We start from the raw sequence: 19,244 nt of genomic DNA on the forward strand, positions 1-19,244 counted from the left end.
CTCCTATATGTGACATCTAGTTCAGAATTAAGCCTGTAATATTTTAAGTCAGTGATTTTTGGACTCTCCTTATCTTTAGTCTTGTTTTTTTATCTTTGAATTTACTTAACATAAGTCAAAGGTTAATCCAGAGAGAGAGAGAAAAATAAATAAATAAGAAGTGAGTGTGAGTCTGAAAATCACTACCCATATTTTAAAAATGTTTGTCATATTGCATCGAGAAAACATCTAACAAAATCAAACTTATGACATCTGTTTGGATTAATATTTAAACATTGGGCTTAAGTATTAGGGGAAGCCCAAAGGCACCAAAACAAGTCCAATTTGCCCGAAGCTCAGCAATGAAGCCTAAAGCAAATTAAAGCCTTTTTAGCAAGGGCATAGGCCATATGCCTATGAGTGAAGTGATAAATGACAGAGACTAACCCACTATCAATCAAAAAGTATTTTCTAATGGCATTACAAGTAAATAGAGGATGACTCACTGCCCTCCGAGAGCCATCGGCCAAGAATGAAGCCAAAGCAGTCGGGTCAAATTGCCTATAAAAGCCAAGATAAGCACAAGAGACAAGGACACTCAACCAATCAAACAAACAACATACGAGCTCTGCTCTCAAGCTAGATTTGCATCCAGAAAGCTGAAACTCATACGGTTTCCCATTGCACTAGCTGGTTCCAAAAAGGAAACCGATAATTATGCAGAGACCCATGATGTTGCTGTTGCTGTTTGCATCATGACTCATGTACGGTTCAAATTCTTTGGAATTCAGAGCATTGGTTCGGCATGTGATTGTCATGGGCTTATACAACATGAGAAATATTTATATATAGAGTAAATGATAGATTTTCCCCTTGAATTTTCATTTAACTTTCAATTTATTTCATAAACTTTGAAATTGAAAAATCAAGGACTTAAACTAATTTTTTTAGCCAATTTTTGCCTACCACTAGTTTTTTCATTGATTCCATTTAATTTAACTTTATCTCTTATCACATGACTCTCATTTGAGAACAAAAACGTCACTTCGCTAGACCTTTAGATACAAAAGCTATATAATCACACAGAATTTCATATGTTAACATTTTATAATCTAGGGTTTTCACGCGACCGAACTACCACGTTGTGTACATGTTTTCATTTAACAAAAATTTGGATGGAATGAATGAAAAACTAATAGCAGGGAAAATCGGCCAAAAAAATTCGTTTAAGTCCTTGATTTTCCAATTTAAAAGTTTAGGGGTAAATCAAAAGTTAGGTGAAAGTTCAGGGGGGATCGACAGTTTACTCTTTATATATAATGGTAGAGTCCTTTTGATGCAAATTAAACTAACAATAAACCAACATAATGATATGGAGTGATCACCAAACCATTATATATAATTTAGGAGAAAGAAGTTTCGAAACCGGGACGCATGGAGAGTCACCAAACAATACATACTCTCCCATACTACTTTTTGAGAAATAATTTGCGCACTTGTTTTGTCATTTAGAATCCTTCTAATTATTGGATTGTAATAATAAAATTACAATCAACAAATAAAAATAGGTAACTTTAACGAAAAGCTCCCCGTACTGTTCACTTTAATGAAAAACCATATTTTTACACTAAAAAATCAATTCTGGTACTATTTACTTTACCCTTTATTTTGTCTTTATCGTTAAATTTCAAAGTTTTTAAACCATCTTTATTAGTTTTCCAATGAAAATAAGAGAATAAGTGCAGAAGAAAATACTAGAGGGTTTAAATCATTTGTTTGTTTTTGTTTCTCTCATACTGTTTTACATCATGCAATTCTTGCCAAGTGAAATGTGGTCGTAATTAATGTTAGGACGCTCAAAGCTTGTTGAGTTACTGTTCATGTTTGATTGGCAAACAAACAAAAGGATCCAAAACAATGTACAATACTATTCTTATGTTGAATTTTAATTTCTTCTTTTTTACCTACTAGATTTGTCACATTTTGTGTTTAGTTTGAATTTCAGCTGCATTTCAAACGTTATGTAATTAATATCACAATGTTTAATTATTTGTGTTACCAACCCTTCATTGTGAAAAAGTGACAAAATTACTTTGCTTAAAATGAAAATGCTATTCTTACTATTTATTTATAGCATGATTTGTATTAGATATCTAATAGAAATGAAGTCCACGTGTGTTGTGGATCCTATCTCTATTATAAAAATGATACAAATAATGCTACAAATAAATGATAAGTATAATACAACCACAACAAGTGGCCCAGCTATAAGAGCCTGGATTGCGGCTCTCGAATAAACAAAAAAATATTGAATGTTCGATGCTCCGAGCTGGTTAATCTGCTTGATTGTGGTCACGAGCAAGGTGAAATTTCTCATAGCCTCTTCAAGCCCAAAAAAAGTGGTTAATCGTGATTTATTACCAGTTATTCCTTTTTTAAAGAAAAAAAATGATAAGTGTAATACTTTGCTTAAAATGACAATTTACATTTTTTTTAAAAGAAGAGAGAAGGAACATTTTGATTCATATATATCACTTGCTTAATTATCCCCAATGCCTTGTTATTATTGAGCTCTAGATTAAGCTAATGGCAGATGCCACGTCGGTCTTTGTGCTTTTTTTGTTGTGTTTATCCACACCAGGTTTTGATTTAAAATTAATCAAGAAATGGACATATGAACCAAGTCTCCAGGGACAGGTGTCACCCTCATTTTCATGCCCTAGCCCATACAAAGCCCCCCCATACATTTTGTCCACTAAAACTAATCAAAACCTTGGACAATAAGTATATTTCCATATTTGAACCCATCATAGCATCTAGTTAGTGACAATGTCTTTCATTATCGTGGCGTAATAATTAAAGAGAAATGTTCTATATACTGAACAATTCATCACATGCAAATTTTTTATTTTATTTTTTTATCAATACAACGACATTTACATTCAAATATAAAAAATAAAGCTCACTAGCAAGTAAGAAAAATTGTAATACTAAGGGCATCTCCAAAAGAGATGTTAAACATATAATAGTAAAAAATGACAACAAACTCTCTCTAACCAATCCTTCAATTTCTTACATGGACCTGAGTCAATTGAAGGCAAAGCCTTCTACTGTCAAATTAGTTTATGCTTTATTAATAAGTGTGATGCAATTCATAATAAATGTTGTTTTGTGCAGTAAGTATTTGATAGGTTTTCCCAATAACTGAACCCAACAAAGAGATGAAAGAAGTTATAAAATGATATTTCTATTTAACATATCAATTTAGTAAAAAATTATGCAAAATATCAATTTGTCACATAAATTATAAAATATTATTTTGATATTTACATTTGACATCTCCTTGATTGCTAACAAACGATATAGTATCATTTATTTGAGAAAAAATGAAAAGGTTAAAAATTGCTATTGGTAGAAAATACACCCATGCTATATAGTTGCTGAACTTGGATATAAACACGTGGGGGACCCTACTTAGTCATGGGTTCAACGTCTGTGCGCCAGAGCACCACCACATTGCGCTCTCCTGGCGTCTCGACTCTGAACTCTCATTTGAACGCGTGAGGAGGGGGATCAAAAGTGAAGCACTGGGAAGCAAACACGTGTTTCTTCCCTTTTACTGTCCCCACGTGGTTTCAGGAGTCGATGGGCTTGCTCCCTTGCCCCTTAAGCCGAAGGAAAATACTTGGTTGAGAGAACAGAGACCCCCCTTGTCCTACGACCCTCGGGGCCCACAGCCTTTTTTTTTATTGATTTTTGAAAGTTTTAACGAAAAATTATCGGTACTATTTATTTTTACGAAAAATCACATTTTTATCATTTTCGTTAAAATTCAAAGTTTTTAAGTCATTTTTATTAGTTTTCCTTTGATTTTTCAATGTTTCATGGAGTTACAAAACAGTCCTATCTATTTAACTTTCTTGCGAGCATGCATAGTAGTTCGATGATGAAAACAGTCTATTTTTAAGAACCCTCATTAAAAATTCATTTACGAAAAATTAACTAAACTAATATTCGTTTATCGTTTAATATTAATTTTTATAATTTAATATTTAACTAAAAAATATGGTTACTTTACTATTTGAATAATCATTGATGCGTAAACAGTTACAAATTTAAAGTTACGTCTCACATGAAGTTCACACAAATAAATTAAAAATATCACGTGAAAGATGAATACTAAAAATTTGGATTAATTACAAAAAACTACCTCAAGTATGGGTCAAATGACACTTTCATACCTCATCTTTTAAAATTGACAATGTCATACCTCATCTTACGAATTTGTGTCAATGTTATACCTTCCGTTAGTTTGGCCGTTTATTTCTCAGTTAAATGCTGACGTGGCTTGATCCGGGACCCATTTTTATTAAAAAATTAATAAAAAAATCATTTAATATTATTTAAATATTAAAATAATAATAAAAAGTACATAAAAAAAATTAAAAACATTAGACATCATCTTCCCTCTCCTTTCCTTTCGTGCATCTCCCACCTCTCTCTTCCCCATCATCTTCCTGCAACCCAGCAACCCAGAAAAGAAGAAGGAGAAAGAAGAAGAAGAAGAAGAGAAAAAAAAAAAAAAAAAACCCAAACCAAACCAAACCCAGTTCATCCCCCTCCCCCCACCACAAACTCAACCCCCTGCAACCTAGAAAGGAGCAGGAAGAAGAAGGAAACAAAAAAAAAAAAAAAAAAAAAAAAAAGGAAACCCAGTTCGTCCCTTGCAGAAGAAGAAGAAGAGGGAAGAAGAGGGAGGAAGAAGAAGAGAGAAGGGAAAAAAAAAAAAAAAAAAGCAGCAAACCCGTCCCCTCCCACCCAACCCCACCCCCCCAACCTAACCCGCAGAAGAAGAGGGAAGCAGAAGAAAGAGAAGAAGAAGAAAAAAAAAAAAAAAAAAATACCCAGTTCGTCCCCCTGAAGAAGAAGAAGAAGAAGAAGAAGAAGAAAAGGGAAGAAGAGGGAAAGAAGAAGAGGGAAGAAAAAGAAAAAAAAAAAAACAACCCAGTTCGCCCCCTGAAGAAGAAGAAGAAGAAGAAGAAGAAGAAGAAGAAGAAGAAGAAGAGGGAAGAAAAAAAAAAAAAAAAAAAAAAAAAAAAACAACCCAGTTCGCCCCCTGAAGAAGAAGAAGAAGAAGAAGAAGAAGGAAGCAAAAAAAAAAAAAAAAAACCCAATTCGCCCCCTGTAGAAGAAGAAGAAGAGAGAAGAAAAAGAAAGAAAAAAAAAATCGAGTTCGTCCCCTGCAGAAGAGGGAAGAAGAAGAGGGAAGAAGAAGAGAAGAAAAAGAAAAAAAAAAAAAAAAAAAAAACCCACTTCGTCCCCCTGCAGAAGTAGAAGAAGAAGAAGAAGAAGAAGAAGAGGGAAGAAGAGGGAAGAAGAAGAAGAAGAGAGAAGAACAAAAAAAAAAAACAAAAAAAAAAAAAAAAAAAAAAAAGCCCACGCCCAGTTCGTCTGCAGAAGAAGAAGAAGAAGAAGAGGGAAGAAGAGGGAAGAAAAAAAAAAAGGGTTTTTATTATTTTAATATTTAAATAATATTAAATGATTTTTTTTGTTTTTAATAATTTTTTTATTAATTTTTTAATAAAAATGGGTCCCGGATCAAGTCACGTCAGCATTTAACTGAGAAATAAACGGCCAAGCTAACGGAAGGTATAACATTGACACAAATTCGTAAGATGAGGTATGACATTGTCAATTTTAAAAGATGAGGTATTAAAGTGTCATTTGACCCAAACTTGAGGTAGTTTTTTGTCATTAACCCTAAAAATTTCTTCGCTCTCCTGTTGCAAAGGTCCGTGGCCCAATTCATCATGCAGTTTGGTTTCTCTCAGAGCAGGACACGAGTCTCAATGGCCCAATAACGCTTCAATCTCGGGTGGACCCCATAAGGTGAGCCTCTGAGGGCAAATCCCTACGTCAACTTCGAAGCCTGGCCCCACATAGATGGAAATGTAATTAAGCACGAGTCTGACTTTGACATGGATCTTTGGCACATCATTGGCTATCTTGTTTGACTTAACACTAATCTCAATGGGAACATTTTTGCTTCGAGTAGGATTCTCTCTTAATTTATTCTCATATCTTTTCCTCTCTTACAGAGGGGGGAGGAGAATAGACTTAGTCTTACAAAGGGTAGCAATAATATGATTCAAATATGTCTTTGGCGATAATTGAACTAAATATCTCTCTCTTTTAACTGAAGAGAAATATTATTAGACCGTAGTACCAAGTGACATTTATTTTTCACATTAAATGTTACTTTTTTTTCAATTTGAAAAAAAAATAACTAAGCTTAAGTGAAAGTGAAAAAACACATGACAGATGATTAAATATATAGTAAGCATACACTGTAGTTTAGGGTGGTAGCAAAATAACATCATCCAGCAACAATCAAGAGTCGAAGGTCTGATTCCACCTAATGGCCAATTCAACCAACAGAGAAAGCAACCTTAGCCCTTAGTGCAAGCACTAAGTAAGTAAACAACCTTCGTGAACGTCACGATCTCAATTACTTGATTAAGTTTATAAAAATTAGAGTAAATTGTAGCAATGATCCTTAACTTTAACTCAGTTGGAGTAATAGTCCCTTAACTAAAAATTCATTACTATTAGTCCATCAACTCATCAAAATGTGCAATTATGGTATCTCAACTAAAAATTCATTATCATTGGTCTCTCTCAACTTGTCAAAACCTGCAACTATGGTATCTCAACTAAAAATTCATTACCATTGGTCCCTCAACTTTAATTCAACTGGAGAAATGGTCCCTTGATTTTAACCAAATTGGAGCAATAATCCCTCAACTTTAACCCAATTGTAGCAATGATCATTCCAACCTAACTCATTTTGACAAAATTCTAACAAAGTTGACGAAAATGACCTTATCTACACGTTTTATTGAGTTGAGGGAGCCCAATTGTAACAATGGTCCTTTCAGCATAACTTATTTTGATAAAATTCTAACGAACTTGACGAAAATAATCATAACTACACGTTTTGATGAATTGAGATACCAATAGTAATGAATATTTAGTTAAGATACCATTACTTTAATTTACTCTAAAAATTATGCTTACACTACACTGTGTACTTGGCATGTCCATGTCACGAGCGTGCAAATGTGGCACATAAGGGCAGGGCATGTTTGCATAGAGGTGATGGCCTACAGGCCCTACCTTATAAACGAAGGGCACCCCTCCTGCCTCTTGTAAGTTTACTGTGCCCCTCGGGGGTTGTCGATCGCAAATGTTGTGTGGAGACGTCTTATGCGTCAATCCGCATTTTGATGGACCATTTACGCTAACAGGATCCCCTTTAGATATTTTTGAGGAGGATCCTGAAAATTTGTAATCGTGTTTGTTTATCGCATATCGTATATCGTATGATAAATTTTTATTAAGTACTATTTATGTTTAATTTTAAATAAAAATATTTAAAATAATTTATTACTGCACGATTTACGATAAACAAACTCGATTCACAGATTTCCGAAATTCTCACAAAAAAAAATACGGTGAGGATCCAGATTCCCATTTACGAGTGTGTTGTCTCATGAATCAACACCACCCAACATTTTCTCCATAAATTGAATATTTTCTTTTTGAATAAACAATATTATTTAGGATGATAGATTAAACTTCATAATAAATTAGTAATAATGTGACTCAAATTTATTTTTAACAAGAATCAAACTTAGAATCTTTTAATTATAGGTGAAGAGTAATACTACTGTAATGTAGTACTCAGTTGAATACTCTTTTGAATGTGAACACTTCCTAACAGTATTGTAGTATGCCAATGGCGGTAGGGTCTGCCACAGTGTACATTGGTGGCTGCAATTAAGACAAGCTAATGTGGCAATTCGTAATGGGTCCAGAGTATATTAAAAATGTGTTACTTCTCATAAATCATGTGAAATTAGGTTGAATGTGAATCAAATTACTAAAAGTCATTGAGAATTAGTGCCTCGATGAATAAAATACAATAAAAATAAAAATAATAAAATGGTCATTGACTTGACGACTTGGTTCCGCTTTTCATCCTCCTTCCTAAAGCACTTTTTTATGGACAAAGTATCCATATTCCTCTTGTGTCTGTGTAACTTTTTAATATTTATTCATATCTTACCAACTTTATTAGCTAAATAATCATATCAAGTTTTACCACACGTGTAAATAGAGGTGTAACGTACACATAAATTCAGGAGGATCCTCTTCGGATTGTCTTTGTGAAGAACATGAGGATCCTTAAATCATGATCGTTCATCGTATATCATGCGGTCAATTTTCATCTGGTACTATTTATATTTAATTTTAAATAAAAATATTTAAAATGATTTTTAACCGCGCAATTTAAGGATCCCTAAGATCCTCACAAAAGAATCCAAAGAGGATTCTCATTTCACATAAATGAACGGACTACATCTTCAATGATATATGGTTTAAAATTACGGCTCATTCTTGCGAACTTAATAATTCAATAAACGTAGTTATGAAGCTATGTCAAGACCAGGTGAAGAACAACTTAGCTCACATTCATTTAGCGAGAGAATCTTTTGAGATGTAGTTTAGAACGTTTCAATTTTTAAATTAGGAATGGTGATAGAATGATTCATCAATAATGTTCTTTTTTAATCTAATTAAAATGATATTTATAATGTAGCATTGCAACCATTGAAGGTCGAATATATATCTGAATAAAAAATGATTGACGATTATAGCTAAAATCGCCTATAAGTTTTCATTTAATAACGAGAACTAATTTCATGTTGCTACAAACTTGTGGAAATCTGTTACTTACACATAAACAAGTATTACTAAATGCTAACACATAATTGTTTTTTTGTGCGTACGAAGTGAGTTTGATAAAGGCACATCAATTAGAATAAAAAGAAAATAACACAAATATAGAATCCAAGAAAAATCTTGTTAAATTCGACCGAAAAATGAAACATACAAATTGTTAAAGCACCAAAAACACCTACATCTAAAAGCCTCCCTCCAGTAGCGAAAATGGATAAGGCGGTGGCGGACTAGCTTCCACCTCCGTGAAGTATCCCACTTCCCCGCCAGGGTCGCCACCATTCCCATTCCCATACCCGTACCCGGAACTACTACTATTCCGGATATTCTCCGCCCCATGACCCGACGCCGTCGGATTCATATTATTCGGGTTTTGTACAGCGCGAACTTGATCCACAAACCGCCTCTGCCTTAACCAATCCGACGCCGTCTGGACCTCCGGTGACGTGGAATACCGATTAAAACTCTCCATCTCAAAACCTGCTTCAGGAGATGACGAAATTACCCCTACGGTTCCATCATCTTCGTCCTCAGTCCTAACGGAAGTGGTGGCCCCCATCCCCGATGACGACGACGACGTCGATGCTATCATCATAACCCGCCGTTTCTTCTCTCCCAACAGCGCCGTCGTCGCGCGGTCCTTCTCGAGCATCATACGTGGCAGAATCTCCGGGTCCTCCGCCACTTTGTGTAGAAACGCCATCATTTGCTGCGGCCGTCGCTCCGTCGTCTCCAGCCGCCGGTTCATATTCCCGATTTCTTCCTCCAGCGCCTTCTGCTCCTGCTTCAACCGCGAAATCTCCATAATTATATCTTCGTCGTTGAGCTCCTCGTGCTTCGTTGGTAAGAAATTCGAATTCGAAAAAAGCGAATTCGAGTTAGAACTCTTGCCCATTTGTTTTCTCCTCGCCACGTTTCTCAGCAAATGCGTCTGTCCTCGTAGAAACCACTCGTTCGCGAACTCCCACTTATCTGGATCGACCTTTCGAAATCCCTGCAAAATCAATCAAAATTACGAACTGGGTTTTTCAATTCTCTACTTAATTAACAGAACCCATTAATTTACTAATTTCATGATTAATTGCTCACATAGGTGTTGAGCTGGCGGACGAAGCTGGAGAAATTGTTGTGCTTGAAGTAAGCGGGTAACAGTCTCTGGGAGAAGACCAGTGGGTCGACGACGATGAAGCTGTTGTTGGCTCTTCCCCAAGTGATTAGATTGTCCGTCGTTGGATCGTTAACCATCTGGTAAGTCTTCAAAACGAACGGTGCGATGACGTTGTTGCTCTCCTCCATCATCATCCCATATACCTATTCTCTGCAACTCTCTGTTTTCAGTGTGTCTTCCCAGAGCCTTATCTATCGCTGCCTTTTTTTTTCGAATAATGGTGAAGGAGCACCGTAAATATATAACAGACGCGCGCACAGTAGCACCGAGCTAACGTGGCACACGGCGATAGGTATCTGATATTTCATTGGCGGGAGCGATGTGGGACCTGCCTTTCTCCCGCTTTTTGCACACGTCATTGTGACTCGTGAGATATTTTCCAGGAGAGTGATGTTCCACGCGCGTAAAAGGGGCGTGGACTTGAATGCGGGTTTTTTGTTTGATTATTTAGTGACGTGGTCCCCCTAGGTTGTTGACAACTGTAGTTATACCTAGACGACAGGGTGGGTATTAGTCGAGATTAGATGAGATTGGGTAGGGCTGGTTTGATATGGGATACCGAACCGAAAATGGCATACCAAATTTCAAACTGAAAATTTTCGCAACGAGAATTCGACGATTAATCCCCGAATTGAAATTTCGAGATTCCAAAAATCTTTTCGGTATTTCAAGATTTCCCGAAACTGAACCTGCATCAAAATCCAAATCATCTAGATTAAAATTGAAATCATCTGAACCTACATTAAAAACCTAAATTTAAATCAGAGAGTGACAATGAATCGGTGGTCGAGAGAGAGACAGAGTGAAGAGATAGTTAGACAGACCTCTGTCATCCTCTTGACTCGAGCCTTCAATTCGAAACCCTGAGCCCCTGACTCGAAACCCTAAGCCCAAATTTGAAACCCTAACCTTAATTCGAAACCCCACACACACAAAGACTAGAGAGAATCGGTGTTGGCGGATGAAGTCGTGAGGTGTGGTGGTGGCCAGAGTAAAGAGAGTTCGTCGGAGTCAAATTATGAAATGGTAGGTGGTTGTTGAGCTTCGAATTCGAGAATGAGCGACAGAGAGAAGCCCTAGCATTGCTGGGTGTGCGCAACGGAGAGGGTGACCGGCACCACTACTTTTGGCGATTGTGTCTTAGTCAGGAAACCTTGGGGCGAGTTTATGGTTCAACAACGACCATGATTAGCAAAAAAAGGTGAGAATCTTTCGTTCAAAACCAAAACCCTAGAAAGTTGAATTGGGCTTATGAAAATTTCAATGAGATTGGAAGGAATCTTGGTTAAAACTCGTCGGGGATGAACTTCTGGTCGTCAAGGACGATGACCTATGTGGCGTGGCATGGCTGTAGGCCAAGCCCTGCGGTGGTTCAATAACGGTAACGCCATCTTGGCATAGAGTTTTTTTTTGGGTTGCATGCTAGGAGCTGTTGGCAGTGCAGCTCGAAGTCATAGGTCGCGTGTAGGGTTTTCAATAACCCTAATTTAGTTTTTCTCAGTTCAAATATATTTAAATGCATATTCACAATATCAATTCACAATAATTCAACAATTATGAATATAGTGCATAAACAATTTATGTAGAAACTAAAATTCGTAAAACGTAAAGTTGGACTACGCATTATGGTGAAGGTTCATGCAAATATGGCTGAAAAATATCAAGTATAAAACCGTTGTTTTGGAAGAACCTGATTGTGTGATGATATTGATGAACTAGTTTGTAATAAAAAAATTCCCTATCAGATTCCTTAGTGTAGCGGATGAGCATGCTGATAACGTGTTGCGGCTTATTTAACTGAAATGGAATAAGAGGTACGACAAGAGAGAGTATGGAGAAAATGTAGGGATTTCTTATGTGTCTGTTATCTATTCTAGACAGTGTCTGTATTTATAGTAGAGAATAAAGAGATGATTAACTTGTCCTCCAAGTAAATACAATCATATAGGGAAAGAAAAATTAGTAACCAAATCTATTTAGCATTTACACAATCACAATCCAAGAGTATCTGTGTCATATCCTGGCCCGGACCCCCACCACATCCCGGGCTCGACTCCACCATAGCACGATATTATCCGCTTTAGGCCCCGACCACGCCCTCACAATTTTGTTTCTGAGAACTCACACGAGAACTTCCCAGTGGGTTACCCATCCTGGGAATGCTTTCACGCGCTACTCGCTTAACTTCGAAGTTCCTATGGAACTTGAAGCAAATGAGCTCTCAAAAGGCCTCGTGCTAGGTAGAGATAAGAATATACATATAAGGATCACTCCCCTGGGCGATATGGGATCTTACAATCTGTAACATATGCAAATTTATTAAAAGATTGGTGTATATATCAATATCGAGTCAGTTGCCTTTGATGATAATTGTGAAAATTTATAAAGAGATGAGCATATTCAAATTTGTCGAAATTAAAGAAAAATATCTTAAAAAAAAAAAAAAATCAAAAGTTCAATCTGCAATGGGCTCCGGTAAAACTTATGTAGTGAATTGGTAAATATCATCAATATTAATTGATTTTGTTATATTTTGCCCATATAGTGTAAAGTTTGCATTTCACCCCTCTTCCCAAATCGATCTTGATTTTTCGAATATTTCAATGAAAATATTGATAATTTCATGTATGTATTTAAATAGTGGTCACATGATAATTAGAGGAATTAATTATTAGTTTCATGGCGTTAAGGCTAATTACAATAGGCTAAACGGGTAATAGATCTTAGACCATCTCCAAAGAGATGTCAAATATGCCAAATAAGATTAAAAGACATTCAAATGTTCTCTAATGGATATGCCATATATGATGTGGCATGTGAGTCATGTGAGTCATTTAATTTAATTTTTTGATGCATGGATCCCATTAACAACCAGTAGAATACAAACTAAAACTAATTTTGATTATTTTTTAATAGTTAATGTAAATCTAGGCCCAATAAAATAATAAAATAAATATTTGACACATCCATTAGAAAGAAGAAGATTTAGCACTTGTATTCAATTTGCCACATCAACCATCAAATAAAATTTTGACATACTATATTGGACGTATCTTTTGGAGATGCTCTTGGCCGTCTTAGGCTATAATTTTTTTTATTAATTAATAAATGGCCAACAATTCGTCATCCACATCTTTTCTTTTGAAAAAGGCTTAAATGTCAAAATAGCCCTGGTGTTATAGCCAAATGACAAATTTAGTCCTCATGTTTTTTAATTGGCTAATTTAGTCCTCGTGTTTGTCTTCGTTAGCCAATTAAGAACATTTTATTCAATCTCTTTAAAAAATTCATAAGAAAAATCATATGAGAAATAATTACCCTTTATCTTTATAAAAAAGTAAAAATCAATGAGAAATAACACATATAAGAAATAAAACTTCCAATCTGAAAAAATGAATAAGGTTATGACGTAGAAAAGAGAGGGGTAATATTAGGGAGGAGGTTGGAGAGTTGCAAGGAGGATATATTTGTTTTAATTTTTAATTTTATTTCATTTTAAACATTTTAAATCAAATAAATTATAATTTAACAAATAAGTTTTATAGTAATTTATAAATTATTTACAAAAATTAGATGAAAATGTCCTTAATTTGATAAGGAGATAAACACAAGGACCAAATTGACCAAATTGAAAACACATGGACTAAATTGACCTAATGAGTAAAACGCATGGACCATTATAACATTTAAGCCTTTGAAAAAACTATGAACTCAGAGAGCTCTAGATGGAATTGCAGTTCATAAACAATTGAGAAGGTAAAGGCAGCATGTGGCTTATTTCTTGGACCTAATTCAAAAGAAGGTGGTGGTTCTTATTCGTGTATATATACGAGACTGTTGAAAATCTCACCTCAAAAATTTAATAAAATAAATAATTATTTATGTATAATTATTCTATTTCTAATTACACCAATATCTTTCAAGATTACAAACGACAATTTTTTGGCTACACGTTGTTAATATGGAGACATCGGTTCATCTCTATGCAACTTTGACACACTATGACATATATCAAAATAATAACATAAAGTTACGTGCTTTAACCCTCACACGATATTCTTTCTTAGTTTAAAATATCATTATCGCGGCATTTTTTAATGTAAGTAAGCCTGTCTCCTTACTATACTTACTACTAAACAGCGAAATATGTTGTACATAAACAAGAATTCTCGAATTTTTAATGCACAATTCAACTAATGTCAAACGATGGGTGAGCATAGAATTCGATCTATTTCTCTCCTAATCTTAGTGGGCAGATTGAGCTAGTAAAAAGAAAACCCACACGTGAAGTACATCATCAAGGTTGAATGGAAAGATATAAATATTGTATTAGCTAGCTTTGATAGGAACAAGTGACCCAATGAAAAATGATGCCTGGCCAAAAAGAGAAAGTATTATGTGGTGCTTAATTTTTGTCTATAACTTAGTTTTAACAACCATCCATGACCATATGATGGGAAAGTCATAGTCAAATTAAGAACTCTTACACTCCTACAAAGATTGTTAAAAAAGAGAGAGTATTATGTGGTGCTTAATTTTGGTCCATAACTTAGTTTTCACGATGATCCATGACCGCATGCTGAGAAAGTCAGAGTGAAATTAAGAACTCTTACACTCATACAAAGATTGTTACGAAATAAAAATAAAAATTTAAGCACTCGTTCAATCTAGATCATAGAATATGACGGTATTTGAGATTTTTCACATCCAATACAAACTCACCAATTCTTATCAAATAAATTTAAAAGGTCCACGTATATTACTAATCAGTTGTATCATCATGCGAAATAATTTAGGGAGTTTTAACGAAACATTCACAGTACTGTTCACTTTTAATGAAAAATCATATTTTTATCTTTCTCTTGTACTATTCACTACACCTTTATTTGTCATTTTTCATTAAGACTAAAGTTTTTTTTTGAACTTTTTATCAGTTTTCCTAATAATTTATCGTGCAAGCACTATTTCATATGGAGTTTCTCGCTTACATTTTTACAAGTTATAAGTGTACGACAACTTCTTTTGAATGTTGATAAGAACTTTTTACACTCTAGTTAATACTATATGACATGTTTACTTATCAATAATGAATTTATCATATCGAGTATTACTACTGACAAGAAATATAGAAGTAGATGAGTCCTACATTAAAATGAGGTAGGATATACTTGTTTAACCAGCTATGAGATCATAAAGTATAATTGAACGACCAAGCATTATTACCGTTCATAATTTCTCATGTTTCAAGGGAACATGACGATAGACATTGAATATGAATAGAAAAACCCATCAAATCAAACCACAGATCATCGTGGGATGCCAAGGAAGTGGGACTCTGCGTTTATGAAGATCCAATCAAACAAGCACGCGCTTATTTGGGGAGAGTGTGGTGCTCCAACATCTCTCAAAATTTTATTGCAAAAAAGAGGAAACGTAAGAGGCTATTAGCCAATCGGAGGATGGAAAATGTGAAGCGAAAAGCCAAACGCAAAAGTAGTGGGCTTATTAGATTCGGTCGCTAGGAATCCGATCTTCTTTTGCATTCTGCTTTTGGGCAGCTAATTAGATTTTGCTGCTGCCTCGTGCGTTGGCGCATAAAGGGTGGTGCGCACGTGTCTAGTTCCTACTCGACCACGTCTAGGGTTCAAGGTCCAAGCTCTTAAAAAAAAAAATGATTCTGTAATCGTGACCGTTCATTGTACATTATGCGATTAATTTTTATTAGATGCTATTTATTTAATTTTAAATTTTAAATTTTACTTTTGAGTGGTGTTAGTGTTAGGGCCATGGGGAGCACATCCTATTGCGTGTCTCCATCCTATTGTCACCTTGTCGGTTCATTTTATGAAATGAAATTGTGTTTTTTTTCATAAATTAATATTGGGTTAATTTGGATTAATTGTCAATTAATAGAGGTTCATGTACATGCCCGCTCACAAGTATTTGGAATAGATAGTACTAGATTAGACCCTTCAATTGATGTGATTCTTAATTGTCTAAGCATTAGATAACTGATTAACATATCATTAATCGAGAATAAAAACTAACACATATATTAAAGAAGATTAAATTAGGTTAATGGTTTTTATGCTCATAAGATATTCGGAAGATAGCTTATGAGATAAAAAAAAAAGGAGTTTGAACCTTGTAATCAAACCGGTTAGCAAATTTAATCCAAAAGTAAAAATTCTGTCAAATTTCCGTTAGATACAGAGATATAAATATCTATTTCCACTACTTCTTCTCTCTAACCATTGTCTTACCATTAGTTTGGGAAGTGGTGCTGAAGCTTCTGAGGAAGCTCGATGTGAATGCAGCTTGTCCATTAGGTTCTTTGTCCCGTGCAAAGCTGGACGTTCGACGGGTTATGTGTCCCATGAGTTATTTTTTATCTCAAACGAAGATGACATTGGTTGAAGAGAGAGTGTCGAAGGGGGTGGAGGTACAATTAGAGTGAGAGAGTTGAAGGTAAAAACAACAGGAAGAGGATTCTCTTCGGATTCATTTTGTGGGATCCTATGAATTCTCACATTATAGCCGTTTATCGTACATCGTCTGATCAGTTTTTGTCAGATACTATTTGAGTTTAATTTAAATAAAAAAGTCAAATAATTTCTGACAGCATGATACATGATGAATGACTAATATGTGAGGATTCCTAAAATTCTTACAAAATGAATTCGGATGGGATACAATTCCAAAACAACATAAAGTGTATGTACATGTGTTAAATTATGGTTGATCCATAAGGAGCCACGTATTTGTTTTATTGAAAGTACAAGAACTTATTTGTTTAATTAAAAGTACAAGAAACTTATTTGTTTAGTACAATAATTTAAAGTTAATGGGAAACAATTTCCTCTAATTTTTTGGGAATTGATTTTTTATTTTTTTTAATATAAATGATATAGAGGAAGGGAGTGGGCTAATTTTTTGGGAATTGAATTTTTAGTACAAGAAACTTATTTGTTTTATTAAAAGTACGAGAAACTTATTTGTTTAGTACAATAATTTAAAGTTAATGGGAAACAGTTTCCTCTAATTTTTTGGGAATTGAAATTTTTTTATTTATTTATAATAAATGATATAGAGGAAGGGGGTGAGTTAAGCCTCACAATGGACTAACAATAATATGGTTTAAGTTCTCCATTGACAAGAATCGAATATAAAACTTCTCACTAACAAGTGTGAAAAAAAATATCACTACATTGTAGTACTAAGTAGCTTCAGAAATAAATTTTAAAATAAAACATTGTCAAGCATGTCAGGTGGCGAGTCAATCAAAATATTTGGTGCCTTATATTAAATAATGATTGTGAATTAATGTAATGTGACTATAGCTTTCCTATCCATCATTGTTGGGCCTATAATTGTTTGTTAAATGAGTGCATTATTGCACTTACAAAAATATAAATTAAATATAAAATCCATTATATATCATGATGATGGTGATTCGCCAATGGCTCCTATCCAGTTAAGTCTCGTTGCTAGTAATCTTCGTTCGTGCCCTGATTTGTAAAATATTAAGTAAATTCATACATGCAATAGTTGGTAATAGATGCCACACGTAGTTCTTTCAACTAGAAATTATGGATATGTTCTGTCGTTGATAGTGAAAGTAACCGATCTCTCCCCAAATTTTTGTTTACATGAAAAAATAATAAAAATGGGATTAAAAATTTTGAAAAAAAAACTCAAATAAAAAATTACAAGGAGGATGATTATCATATATTAAGTTTTTATTTTTTATTTAGTTTTAATTTCCCGTCAAGCAAAGATAGATCCTTAGCTTGCCCAAAGCAGAAATGCCTGAGATGGGTGCTAATCATAGTTTTTAATATTATTTGTGTTTGATTTGTTAAATATATCATTAATTAAGAGTGTGGCATCAAGAAACCTAGACCCCACGGCAGATGTTATAACATATTCAAAGTAATTCGTGTGTTTACTTAAGCTGGTTTTTGTAGCCAATCAATTTATAGAGATTAGTATCCAATCAGTTCTGCAAATTGTAGCAGACTTGAGCTAATCACACGACTTATTGAAAACTTATACAAGGAGTGGTTGGACAGTTGCCCACTTTCGCAACGATGATTTTCAAGTGGCACTAGACGACATTTGCATTAAATATTGAAAAGTATTCATGCGCAAGCAAGCGATTATTTCAAATAAAACGTAATATTTTTTATTTTTCATTTCATCCGACGGGTAATAATTTTTACAATTTTTGAAGAAAACGAGACTGTGTATATGAATTTATTGTAGGGTTGATTAATGCATATTTTTTAGTTAATGAAGTTCGATAAACAACTCCAAAACAACCTAAGGAATTCTTAAGCCAAAAAAAAAAAAAAAAAAAAAACCAGAAAACCCCTAGAAAGCCCACCAATAATTTCATTTTCATGTTTGTCCTCCGACTCTGAAAGCGATCGCCTTTGAAAAAAACAGTTTTATGGATGTGATTGATTTATGAATGAAAACAACCACCACCATAGAAATAATTTTATTAAACTATTTTCATATTATTTGACAACCAACGCACAAGTGACGGATTGCTTTAGTGCTGAACGTTCTTTCTCCAATCACTTAATCCCAAGTGATGGATTGCTTTGGTACAGGACGCTCTTCTTCCAATCGCTTCATCCCGGGTTTAAATTCTTCTACCTCTCTTTGGTAGTAAAGGAAAGGAAGTGTCACGAAAGTCTGAAAGAGAAGGAAAGGGAGGGAAAAGGGTACAAAAAGGATCAAAGATTTTGAGCAGAAAATAGATGATAGTGACTTTCAGGTAAGACAAGATTTTATCACAAAGATTGCAATCTCTAATCAAGCAAATGTAATGACTATGATGTCCTTTTCAGTCTTAAGCCGACTTAGAAGAAGATGCGAGAGGTAATCTGAAAATATTTTAATTTGGAATCTCTTTCAAACGGCTCTAATTTCGCCAACCCAACTCTGCTACATGAAACATCGACCGATATACCATCTATAATGTTCTACAACACATAGGGATGGTAAAATTGGAAATGAGGCGGAGTGACATTGAGTTTGCCCTCGCCATCTCCGCCACCACAAAAATTTCCCATCCCCATCCATGCGCATAGGGATGGTGAATATGGAACCATGTATACTTTCATCATCACCGTCGCCACCACAACTTACACTACTCACCACCCGCATTAACACATAGCTAACACCCACTGTGCACCGGTTGGGAAACAGATTCCCCAGAGGAGGAGGTTGCGTTCCCTATACTCTTCAATTATCCAGTAGAAATGAAGTTAAAAGTAAAATATAT

General features: G+C 34.7%; 1 protein-coding gene across 1 annotated transcript; it reads right to left on the minus strand.

The window, feature by feature from the left end:
* Positions 1-8,886: 8,886 nt before the first annotated feature.
* LOC103962963 (heat stress transcription factor C-1) lies at positions 8,887-10,168 on the minus strand. Its single transcript, XM_018651320.2, has 2 exons — positions 9,871-10,168; positions 8,887-9,775 (listed from the first exon to the last, which is right to left on the minus strand). Exons 1-2 carry the CDS (start codon positions 10,081-10,083, stop codon positions 8,966-8,968), a joined length of 1,023 nt encoding a protein of 340 aa, XP_018506836.2. The 5' UTR covers positions 10,084-10,168; the 3' UTR covers positions 8,887-8,965.
* Positions 10,169-19,244: the final 9,076 nt, after the last annotated feature.

Source organism: the organism of the source record quoted next, unplaced genomic scaffold, assembly GCF_019419815.1.
Source record: "Pyrus x bretschneideri cultivar Hongxiangsu unplaced genomic scaffold, Pyrus_bretschneideri_v1 Contig1, whole genome shotgun sequence".
In the NCBI taxonomy this organism is placed as follows: domain Eukaryota; kingdom Viridiplantae; phylum Streptophyta; class Magnoliopsida; order Rosales; family Rosaceae; genus Pyrus; species Pyrus x bretschneideri.